General features: G+C 40.5%; 1 protein-coding gene across 1 annotated transcript in view; it reads right to left on the bottom strand.

Moving 5' to 3' along the window:
• The window catches only part of LRRC1 (leucine rich repeat containing 1), an 85,100-nt gene extending 84,570 nt beyond the window's left edge, over window positions 1-530 (bottom strand). Inside the window, exon 1 of the mRNA XM_072408449.1 lies at window positions 97-530. Coding sequence (XP_072264550.1) covers window positions 97-255 — 159 coding nt within the window. The 5' untranslated portion in view covers window positions 256-530. The remainder of the gene's footprint in view (window positions 1-96) is intronic.
• Between the last annotated feature and the right edge of the window lie 12,399 nt (window positions 531-12,929).

Raw genomic sequence — 12,929 nt, 5'->3', positions numbered from 1 at the left:
TAGATACATAGGTAGGTATATAGACATATATATATAGGTAGGTAGATAGATACATAGGTAGATACATAGGTAGGTGTGCCCGCTGGCAGCTCCCACCTTGGGCAGCTCCCGCAGTTGGTTGGCATCCAGTAGCAGCTCCTCCAGGCTCCGGCTGTACCGGTACACCTCCTCCGGGACGGCCAGCAGCGAGCAGTGCCGCTTATCCAGGGACTCCACATGACGGTTACACCGCCACAGGGGGATGCAATGGAACATCCCCGAGGTCAGCCCGAGCAGCCCACCGATCACCCCCGGCACTTCCTCTATCCACCTCCGTGCGTGTCACCATCAAGGTGTAATCACGGCAACTTCGTACACCTCCTCCCCCGACCACAACGCCCACTGTCCGGGTCACAATGGAAGGGTTACAGTGACCCCTCGTGCGGGATCCCGGGTGACAAGGGCAGTGTGATTCCAGGAAGTAACATGGGAGATCCCGGGATTAATACAACGCACCCGTCCTGTGCGGGCTCCTAATTCGTCATACAGCCCTCCCCCTAATCTCCCGGCCCTCCCCTGTGTGGACATGTACACATGGACCGGGATGACACATAAACAGGCATTCCCTGCATACACACAGCCATGCGGCCCGGGCCCCACCTCCCTGATCACTGCTACACATGCGCATTGCGTGATCTTCTTTGATGCCCGATTAGTGTTATCATCATTTTATTATTTATATATGAGATACAAACTGCAATTCAAAGGTACAAAAATAAAATTGAGCCCCATCCCAACGAATCTAATCTGACCCACTGCCTAAAAATCAGCTGTAATTAGCATAGTTCCATCACACTGACGTGTTCCCTGGTGCAATGCTGCCAGGTTGTATGGGCAGGTAATGTTTAGTTGGAAGCATTGTGTATTACAAACAATTGTCATCATCTGGTAACTAGAAAATAATGTTTGATTTTTTCCCATCACATCTGATCCCTACTGAGATGTATAGGGGAAGACACAAGGAGAGGAAACAGCAGTGACTGAGCTTTATTACAAGAGGTGCCTCAACAAAGTGTTACACGGAATAGCAGCTTTTCAGCGTTGTTTGTTTGTTTCAACCAGCTTCGTCTTTATAATAAAGCAGAGATGATGTTTATAAGCAGCACGTGTTCTGATCAGCAATGTTGTCAGATGACAGAGGCAACCATGGGCAGTGCAATGTATTAGCTGATCACATGAGCCTGCCTCGTCTACAGGGATGCAGAGGATGCCGAGCTCTTGGATAATCCTGGCCCCGCCCCTTCTCTGTATTATCTCCCCAATGTCACCGCCTCACCCTGCACGCTATATGACGTGTAGCTCCGCCCCCTGTGGACTGGGGACCTGTGTGTCTGGCGGGGAGGACGTCACGTGATGTGCAGTGATAGACGAGGCGCGCAGTGTATGACACCTTACACTGAGCATAGGGCAGTAACCATGACACTGGACAGACTGGGTCACCTACAGAGCCCAGCTTTATATAAATATATAATACTGGGGAATAAATGTACACACAATGTATTGTTTACTTTGTAAATCTGCAGTTTTTACTCTGATAACACCTGGTGATATTCCGTGCAGGACCCTATACTTTACTAGTATAGACTGTGCGCTATACCCCGCTTGTGGCCCTGTGGTGTCATCCAGTCACCTGCTGTCATGGTTGGGATTAGAATGCCTTGTGCCCACACACATTGCACAGGCATTGTCACTGTCAGGAAGCTGGCACAGACAGAGTACTTAGCAGCAGGTGGTGAGTAAAATCTGCACTGGCATGGGGATTGGCATCTCCCCCCACTATGGGCAATGGTTCCTTCTGCTGGAGGTGTGTCCTGTAGACATGGGAGGAACCACTGCATTGCAGCAGGGGACACACTATGTGACACACCTGGAAGGCAGAAGATGCTGCAGAGGTAAGTATTCTGCTGTTTGTATTACAGAGATAATCTGCCCTTCCTTTGAAGAATAACAAGATCTTTCATTATTAGCCAAAATAACCTAGAATATATGATACAAATTCATGTCGGACATGATGCTTACTTTAAAATATTATTTTATTATAATTCTATCATGTGTCATTTTAATAGATTAAACAGAACACATAATGATTTGCCTAGCTCATCATTATAAATAATAATAACCAAGCAGTATACAAACATATCTTCTGTAAGGTTGGAATACATTTTCTTAATATTCCTGCTTAAGATGTCTGTAGGGAGAGGTGACACAAATATGATTTTATGAAGTAAAAAGGGGGAGAAGTTCTGTAGTCCGCAGCGGGGCTGATAAAACTGCTTCAGAATACTCTGTAAGAGTGCATAGAATCAGCCAAACTCACAGGATTTCTGGCTGGTATTGTTTGCACTGGTTGAACAGATATAATGAAACACAATATATATTTAAAGCGTACCTAAACCCAGAAATTTTACTTACATAAAAGTGTAGACAACCCTTTTATTTAAAGTAAAAAATTTGTGTTTCAAGTGTAACACTTTAAAAAAAAAAAAAATTCTTGATCGCCTAGCCCAGGGGTCGGCAAAGCTTTATTTTTAAAACAGTTTTTATGGCCACTAGGCCATTTATGTGGTGGGCGGGAGCACACTAGGCCAGAACTGCCCTGATGGCTCCGCCCACCTCCAGGGAATGCCCCCTGAAGTGAAATCCCTCTCCTCCATATGCATTGAGGAGGAGAGGGATTTACCTTCAGTGAGCTTTCCCCAGGGGAGCAACTGAAAGGGGACGGCACTGGAGCTCCGACGGCTCCGGTAGTTCCTAAAGGCCCCTGGCTGATCCGCGGGTTGCCGGCCAGCATTAGGCCGGATTGACCAGGGGGCTTTAGGCCGAAACCAACTACCGGCTAGGCCGTATCCGGCCTAAAGGCAGGAGTTTGCTGACCCCTGGCCAGCCTAATGGGAGTACAGAGCCTCCTGAAATACATACATCACACATCCCAGGAGGCTTTTGGCTGCAAGCATCTCTGGCATACGCAGAAGGAGCCCTTTTATCAATAGAAAAAAATTTGCCGATCTCCCACATGCACAATGAGATCAGCAAATTTTTCCCAATCCCTGTCACCCAATCTCGCGCCTGAGCAGTGTGAGATTGGGTGAAGTAGGAAGAAGAACATGGAAGAAGGGAGGAGAAGATGTTGGCGCCCGGCGCTCCCTCTGCGCTGGTCCGAAGACAGATACTGGGACAAAGCGGGACCCGATAGAAGAAACCTCCCGACAGACTGATCTGCGGGATTGATGGTAAGTGTGATTGTTTTGGGTTTACTTCGGCTTTAACAGATGAAATGTAAGAAGTAAAGTTCATTGTTAGACTCTCCATACACCTAAAATAATAAATAAGTATGGCTACAGCTAACGTTTTATTTTATGTACCACTTGTATTGAATTTTTGTTAATTCATACCCTTCTCTCACTGGATGTCTGCTCTCACAAGTGTCCCCCATCTTATTTATATTGTTTATACAACGATTCTTCCAATGTTTGTTCTCTTACACAGGCAGCACTCTGTTACATTGGCTGGATAGAGGTGGGTGACCTGGAACAAATCCTATAATGGTCACTCGGCCTGAATGAGCAGCTTGTGTTGTTGCCAGCTGTGTGACATGACAAGGTGCCTGTGACACATTTGGCCCAGGTGACAGGACATCTGTTACACGTCATTAGGGCCCCTGTACCGCTTGGCCAGTTGGTGTCATGTAAGCCGCATTTGTTGTTTCTGTGATGTTGCCTTTTGCTGTGGACACAAACATGTTTGTATACACTTCTCTTCTTCAACTACCTGTTTGGATTAGCAGTCACAGTGGTGCTTGAAAGTTTGTAAACCTTAAACACTAAATTTCTATATTTTATCTGATTTTCAAAAAAAAGGAAAACAGAACTAAACAAAATATTTTTATTTGTTCATTGATTTATTTTAAAAAAATTATGCAATAACATATTTGCGTGTGGCAAAAATAAGTGAATCGTCCTCTCAGTATTTGGTGTGACCTTCTTTTGCAGCAATAACTTATCTGTAACTGTTGTAAGTCCTGCACTTTAACTTAAGGAATTTTAGCCCATTCCTCCATACAGAACAGGTTTGGCTTTTGGAAGAAGGTGGGTTTCCTCACATAAACTGCTTGCTTTTGGACTTTCCATGACAATTCTAATTGGATTAAGGTCAGGACTTTGATTTGGCCTTTCCAGGACATTCACTTATTGTTCTTTAACCAATATTATTTTTAAACAGGATTTATTTAGCGCCGACATATTATGCAGCGCTGTACATGAATTAGGGGTTTCAGATGACAGACAGAAACAGAAAGTGACACAGGAGGGAGAGAGGACACTGAAGTGGGGGCAATAGGAGGGGGGGGGTAACTATTCAGGATGTCTCTTGATACTAAGTTTACAGACAGATGTCTACATTTACCATTAAAATTTTCTGGTATAGTTCAGAATTAATTCGTCCATTAATGATGGCAAACTTTCCCGACCTAGGTGCAGCAAAACAAGCCCCAAACCAGAACACCCCCACTACCATTTCACAGTTTGGATGAGTTTCTTATGCTGGAATTGAGTGTTTTTTCTTTGTACAGCTCCTCCTGGGTTGTCCACATGATCTTTAGCAAACCGTAGAGAGTTGGCAATATTGTTGGAGAGAGCAGTGGCTTTCCCTTCCATTTACACCATTGTCGTTTAGTGTTCTCCTGACGGTGAGCTCATGAACAGTCAACCATGTGAGCCTGGCCGTCAGTTGCTTAGACCTCAGATCCCTTGTAGCCTCCAAGAATTCTGAACTCCTTGAAGTTGGAGGTATCTTTGATGGTTACCCATTTCTGGGTAGAGTCACAAGGGTCTTACATTTCCTCCATTTGTTGGAATGTTAATTGGTGAAGTCAAAACTATTTAGAGATGGTTTGTAACCTATTCCAGCTTTATGGGCATCAACCCCTTTTTCCTGAGTTCTTTAGACACCTCCTTTATAGAAACCATATAACATATTCACAAATGTGTTGTATGTGAGACTGGGCTTTACTGTTTATACATTTTGGTGCAATTCTTTGCTTTGAAAGACTACACTTAGTTTGCTTGCACTTCAAGACTGTATCCTAGACTGTGAACTGAAAAGCTGAAAAGTAAGTGCCATGTCACAGCAGCAACTTTGTAGCAGAACAAATATCTCTGATTTTTCTCTGTGGTGATCTGTAGCTGAGTGGGTTAGTTGTTCCAGCTGGCTATGAAGTAGCTGCAAATTGCTGGTGTGCCATGGTTATCTGCAGGTGCATTGGATAACATAAGCAGCTACTGGTTGGTAATCCTTTAACAAGCTCCAAATGTTACAAAAGGAAACAAATTGCTGGAATTACTGAAATACAGAGCTTTCATTAAATAAAATTAATTTTATTTCTAGCCACAAAAAAGCGGAAAAAAACTGCCCTACGTTATTGTGATATGGCTCTAGGGGACCACCCATACCTGAGGTTGTGTTACCATATGTTGTGGCACATGCTAATGTATGCACGTAAACCTTAAATCTATTTCATTAAAGGTCTCTATTAGAGGCCCCCAGATAACATTGTCTTTCTGTGTGTTGTTTTATCACTATAAATCTAATTAGTAAATGGGTAATACTTCCTCATTTCCAACACTTTGCAAGCTCATCTTCACTCAGCAGTTTACCCACCTAGTATACTGTCCAGTTTTGTGTCCTAAACAGCCATGGTGTGTGCAAAATTCCAATATATTAGGGCCTATTATTGCAAAAAGTAAACAATGCAGCCATAATTATAGAGATCTCTAAAAAAATAAGTTCTGCTTTCCAAATTCGAGCACGTCACTCACATGCAGTTTGGTGTTTTTTTCTCCCATTTCTGTTTGATTCTAATAGGGTTTATTTATAAAGCAGTAAATCTGACTTTCACTGAAACATTCTCTGGGGGAGAATCAATTACTGCTATTGAAACACATGAACCTGGAATATTCAAAATAGATCCCATGAGTTGATCCATCATATATAGTTCATGGTCATGTTTAAAGAGTTTGCACACAATTTATTCTTCTAATATTAAAAATGTATAATTTTGTGGTCATTTTAATTTTGTAATTGAAAGCTATTGAAAAATTGTAATCTTTGAATAAATGTGCTTTTACACACAGCAACCATATGGCCATATGGCTGCAGCTACCCGTCAACCCCTTAACTTCTACGGTTGGGTCCCTGGAGGATGAAGATGCAGAGAGGGTGGATTATTTTAGGCTGGTGGGGGAGGTAGGAAATATTAGGTATATTTGTATGGAACATTGTTCTCTACCTTTTATTTTGCAGATACCTTTGCTTTTCTAAAACTTCTGCGTTGATCTTCTTCATTTTGCCTCACTCCTTGACCTCAAGCTCTCCTTTCGATACTTCACCTGGCTGGGTGAGTCCTGTATATGACCTTTGGCTCCATCCCTGGACTGGCTCACATTTTTCTATCCCTGATATATTGCCTGGCTGAGTGACTGGCCTGTGTATGACATTTGGTTCTATTCCTTTGCATGATCTGACTCTGTAAAGCCATTTTGGCCTTCCACCCACCTGCCCTGTCCCTCTCTAACCTCAGTAAGTTCTTGGTTGTTCCCTAGTTCTTTAGTCTTACATTAGTCTTTCCCTTTTCAGATGCCATCCTTTGAGAGACCACACTCAGGTTTTAGGGGCAGGCAAGGGATGAGATGATGCAACTAGGAAGTTAAACAGGTACTCAACTGTAAGTGAAGTGTGTGGCACAGATTTGGGGACCGATACCTGAGAAAGCATCAGCCCTTGATGAGGACCTCACAACCTTCTTCCAGGCCCCAGAACAGGGAATACCTGCACAGAGCCCGGCCTTAAGCTACGTACACACATCAGATTTTTATCGCCCGATAATCGGCATCGGCCAATTATCGGGCGAAAATCTGCCGTGTGTACAGTCGGTGTCGTCCATCGTCCGGACGACCGACCTGCCGGATCCACGGACGATGGACGACAGCCGATCCTAATGAAAGGGAAGGGGAGAGCGCGCAGCAGGGTGCCGCTCCGTCGCTCTCCCCCTCCCCTCTCCATAGAGCATGAACCGTGCTGTATGTACAGCACCGTTCATGCATCGTGCACTCCCTTGTCGTTGGAAAGGATCGTGAAAGATCCTTTCCAACGACAAAAATTGGAAGTGTGTACGCAGCTTTACTCTGTTGAGAGAAATAAACACACACACTTTTCAGGTTTCATTCACAGAGGTAACACACCAGGATAAAAAATACATTTATGTAATCTGAATCTGATGACAGCTGAAAATAACAGTCAAATAGTAAAAAAATATAAATAAACCTTTGTTGAAACATAAGTGTTCTAAAGTATGGGAAAATGTAAATGATTGGACAATAGGAAATACATAAAAGGAAAATAGGGCAAGTTATGTAAAAATTAATCTAGGGAGAAGATGTTTGGGTGCTCTTAGCATACACAAAGCAGTACACATCAATAATATCCAAATACAGAACAGAAAAAATCTCTGAAATGTTATCAGTGTGACTGATAACATAATTTGCCTATGTCTTCTGCAATATGTCATGTATTTTGGCATTTATGTCATATAAAGAAACTGCACACAAAATTTTATAATTTTTATAATAACATTTTTTAAATTTTATAATATTAATAATAAACAGGATTTATATAGCGCCAACATATTATGCAGCGCTGTACCCCCAATATTCACTTAGCATGCATTATTCAGTTTCTTTTTCAATTAAAAAATAGTTTTCAACTTTGCTACTGGCTCTTTATATGGCTCGTATAAAAGACTGTCACCTGATCACGCTGCTGTTTAATGCAGCTCTTGGGCTTCCACCCACAGACAATGAGCGCTTCAGTTTCAAAAGTATTAAAGGACCACTCTTGTAAAAATATTGTATTATGACAACGGTGTGTGTTTAATACATGTAATGATAGTGTTGAGCAAACATAAGTGTTTGCTTTTCTTGTTTGGAGAATTCCTGGTCAGCTCTAACAATTGCAGCCTTGTTGTCATTAGTGGACCTGAACAGTGTACTATTATAATCTGGCTGCAATGATAAGAAACAGAAGGGGCTTTCAGGTGTTAGATTTGGACTCTCAAATATAGCTGTGACAAAGATATTAACGGCAGTGAAAAATTCATTAATTCCATTCCAACCTAAATGAAGATTTACTTGGTGCTTTCCCTATCTCATATTAAGGCTGATTTTATTGACTGAAGTTAAGGAACCAGAGTAAATTGCGGATACATGCTTGTCACATTTCTAGCATTTGACTGTAGATATTGTACATCCGAAGAAGTACATTTCATGCTTCAATGAGTCTTTGTTAATCTTGCTTTTTTCTGGGTTCTGCATCTTCTTCCACCTTGTTGATTGCAATGTTGGCTGTCCTTCTAATAACAAACCAATGCAGATGCACACAGATTTATCATGGCATGCTAAGAATGTACAATGAGCTGGCATGTGCAGCTCAAGAATATTCTTTAGTTCCATTCTTAATGCAAATATTACATTTCAAGCATGCAAATGCTGGTAGACAACTAAAAACATGCTGCAACATTTAAACAGTTTGAGGAAAACTGGATAAATAAAATTGTTTTGTTTATATTTTAATTTTGTTTTCAAGGACAAAACTGAAGAGGTTTGTAAAAATTGGCATTGTAAAACAGTAGCTATGAGTGATCTTCCTGTTACTGTGGTAAAGGTATTCGATGCTGATTACATGTCTACTGCAATTGATCAGTCTTCTTGTAAAAGTATAGATGATTAAAGCAGCAGGCTGATTTCAGGTAAAACATTTAAAAATGATAGAAGAATGGAGTGTAAGAGTTTAGTTGTAAGTAAGTAAGTTATTTAGTAAGTTGAAGTCAAAATGTGTGTAGATAGAGGTGCAGCAGTCACAATCAGCAGTGCAGATTCTGAACCAGACGCATATTTTGTCAGTTCAATATAATTTCACTGAGCCTAGTCATAACTATTAAAAAGCATGTTGGTTTCAAAGGATTAGGCTAATGCACAGGCATAAGATAAAATCATATGCAATGAAGTTACCAATACACAACCATTCTCCACAAACAACTGTATAGTGTACAATGACATACAGTAAGAATATGTTAATTCCTAGGTCATGGCAGACTACTGGCCAGATAGGATAGGATGACAGATACTAGCATGGCACTACACAGAGGCAGAGGTGACATCAGAAAGAAAGACACCATATGCACAAGTACAGAAGACATGGAAGCAGCAAGAGATGACAGTGCTGGAGGAGAACACTCATTTTATGTACTGTTGTGGTGTACATGAATGGCAATTCTTATGTTCTACGATTGTTCACAGACTGTACATATGCTAGATAGCAATCTATCATCTCACAAACAAATCCTCCAGGATGATCATTTTTTTAACTGAGATTTATTGTTCATCTTTGGCTGTCATTGGACACTTATTTTACAATTATCTAACAATGCAACAAGCATTAGAACATTAGACAATTTTGTTGCAGGCTGTTATTAGCTGAGCCTATTAAACACATTTTTATGGCTAATCCCATTCTAGGTAACTTTACCATAACTCCTTCCATCACCTTTTAATGGAGGAAAATAAAAGCTGCTTACAGGATAGCAAAGCAGTTTAGCCAGTACTTTACTGTATTTAGACAATGTAGATGTATTATGGCCACAGACAGGAAGAGGAGATGAGAAAAGGGATTATCTGATTGAAGGCACAAACTAATCTGTTAGCATTTCAGTTTGGGGTTTCAATTTCTGTCCATTGTACATGTTTTAGAGACCATACACTACAATACATGTATCATGGACAGGGAGTCAAGTTCTTAAGAGTGCATATTGTAGAGGGAATCTTCTAATAGACTTTCAGGTGATTACTTACCAAAAGAGGATATCTCCATCCAAAGATCTTAGCTTAAAATTAACCTGCCCTTTACCTGTATGAGGCAAATCAGTAGGTTTAGTATGGTATGCCCTCTCAGCTGCACTTCTTTTTTTCTCCCCATTATTCCTTCCAATCCTGGAAGTAAAGATTAACTTTGTTTATGACTCACTGGAAGTGTTGTCTACATCTTGCTATGGATTCCTTATGTGATGGTGCCAATTAGTCAAGTACTATCATATTGAGTAAGTTGTGTGTTTCTTTACACCTATACCTATATATGTTATTATTAATTAATGTTATGTTAATACCTTATGATGATACATCCATAAAAAAAGTGGCTGGAACATAAATTTGAAGAAAAAGCATTGTGGAAGTTATTGTTTAGTTATTGTAAATTATGTAAATTGTGTAAGCAAACACATCTTTAGCCTGGTGAAAAGAAGACTGAAGAATTGTGTCATGTGATGTTTATTACTAGTAATGCAATCTGCATTTATGTCTTGATTAGTTAACATTAAACTAAAAATGCTGTTGCTTTTACAGGTATTCATTAAACTATGACAAAACACTTGTCTCTCTACCTGTAATTATTAGTGACAGTTTAGATAGATTTACTTGATTTGTATTTGATAAGTGCCATGATGGGGTGTAATTAACTATACCTTCTTCTTTTACATATTTTTAACCAATTCAGCCACAGTGGCTTTTCTCACTCCATGGTTCCATCTCTTGTCCCTTATGTGTCTTCTAAATCCTATAATAACCTGGGGGTCAGAGGATCATTCACTTTTGTCAGATCTGTCTGACTGAATTAATGCATCCTCGCAGTCTTACGTCTTTTCTTTTAAAGGCCCAATTAAAGTACAACAGTGGGGTGCATAGAAAAAATATAGTACTGAAGTACTTGTAGGTGCATTTGCATTTTTACTGTTTTCCAATAGTTTCTTTGCAAAGCCCCAAAAATACCTGTTTATATCATCGGTAAAGTACAGCCCTCTGTGATTGGAGGATGAGAACACTCCTGTGCTGTTCATAAATGCCAAGTGTTGTCCCTCATGTATGCTTTGACTACTTGAATTTACAACGGATGTGATTTTCAACACTGTCACTGCTGACTTACCAGCCGTTGGCTTGTCTGAGAGCTGCTGAGTTGCTGTCTGGTTTGGCTGAACTGACTATGCTGCCAAAACCCTCCCATTGTAAACTGTAGTGTCAGAGATTGGGAGTATGTGAGACACAAATGGGGCATACTGACTCAGAGAAGGTAAAAGTGTTATTTATCAGATTCTTTCATCACATAGAAACTGGATTCAAAATTTGCCATTGCCTTTAGATGTACTTATTACTGCTGAAAATTAATGCAAGAAACCATGTTGCTTTTTATCTAGTATTGGTTAGTCACATTCACTTGGCTTGATCTCGTAATTTTGTTGTAGTTTTCCAAGCAACTTCATTACTGCTGCTGCAATTGTTCAGTGTTGTCAGCTTCCATTCAACAGGTTAAGTCCTTACTAGCAGGATCCTCATAAAAGAAACTTCACAATAAATTTATGATAATGAAAGAATGAGTAAGACATGATGTCAGAAATACTAAAAATAGAAATGAGGTTTACATACACCATAAAGTAACCTTTAAATTGTGTAATGATGTTTTTGACCTTTACAAAGTTCACTTGTTGTAAAATATTCATAAAATCATTGACACCACATCACATGTGAGATTTCATAATTGTCATAGTGGACCTGATTTATGAAAGCTTTCAAAGGTGAAGATCATAAATGAACCTGAGTGATCTAGCAAATGTGGAATGGAAGTAATTTGCTATTTGTTTGCAAATGTTTTGTATCACAGACCAGAACCATTCCAGGTTTGCTGGATCTCCCAGGTTCATTGATGAAATGTATCCTCTCCAGCCTTAGAGAGCTTTTAAAATCAGACCCATAAGGTGCGTACACACTTCCAATTTTTATCGTTCCAATCGAACGACGAACGATCGATTGGGCAAAAAATCGTTCGTAAAAAAGTAACCAACGACGCCGACGAACGAGGAAAGTCGCTGGAAACGAACGACCGGACCAGCGGATCGGATTGGACGACGATCGTTGAGCATCGTTCGTTGATCGTCCATGTTCAGAGCATGCGTGATGAACGAACGTCCGTTCACTTTCCTGTCGTGCACATAGTTCCTCTATCGCTTAAACGATCGTATCTATTGTGTGTACAATATCTATGAACGATCGTGTCGTTACCTCTATGTGCAGTATCGGTGCTATACGATCGTTCATATATATCGTGCAGGAACGTTCGTCGTTCGTTTTCCGACGATAATAATTGGAAGTGTGTATGTAGCTATAGTCTCAAAAGAGTTAAGTTCTGTCAGTGATACCATCACCTCAGGCAAATATTGTCTCAGATATTTGTGTTGCATGGGAGGATTGAAGTTTCTGGAAGATATATAGGTGTGTCTCTTCAATTACAAAGCCATTCTAAATACTCCCAAAATAACTAAACAGTGCTCCTTTGGTTTTTAGTATTGTGTCAGCAAACTCACTGGTTAGCTTTTAAATTTAGAATATTTTCTATGCTTTGATTCTGCCTAAAAGATGGACAAGGACATACCACTTCACATGTTAGATTAGTGTGATGATGGACAATATCTTCCTGTTGCTGTGTAAGTGCCTCGTAAATTAAACAAATAAACAGTTTGGTCAAGTATTCTACCCATTGTTCTCACAACCCCATGCGCCTCTTACATGGGTGATTTTCTCCTAGGGAATACTAGTACCCCAGTCAAGCTATAATTAACCTAAAACTACACAAGGCTTTATTTGCAATCTGCCTGCAAATCACAGGGGTATTCTTGAAAATGCAACAAGACTGTCTTTTTGCAGTACAGATCACCTGAGATTGGAGACAGCAGCAGTGTTGCTTTCCTATTTGCTTTACCACACACATTCACATTAAGTATAATTATAGGTTATAACGTC

This window comes from Pyxicephalus adspersus, chromosome 4 (genome assembly GCF_032062135.1).
Source record: "Pyxicephalus adspersus chromosome 4, UCB_Pads_2.0, whole genome shotgun sequence".
Lineage (NCBI taxonomy): Eukaryota > Metazoa > Chordata > Amphibia > Anura > Pyxicephalidae > Pyxicephalus > Pyxicephalus adspersus.
Note: the sequence above shows the minus strand (reverse complement) of the source record. Positions and strands in the feature narration are given on the sequence as shown.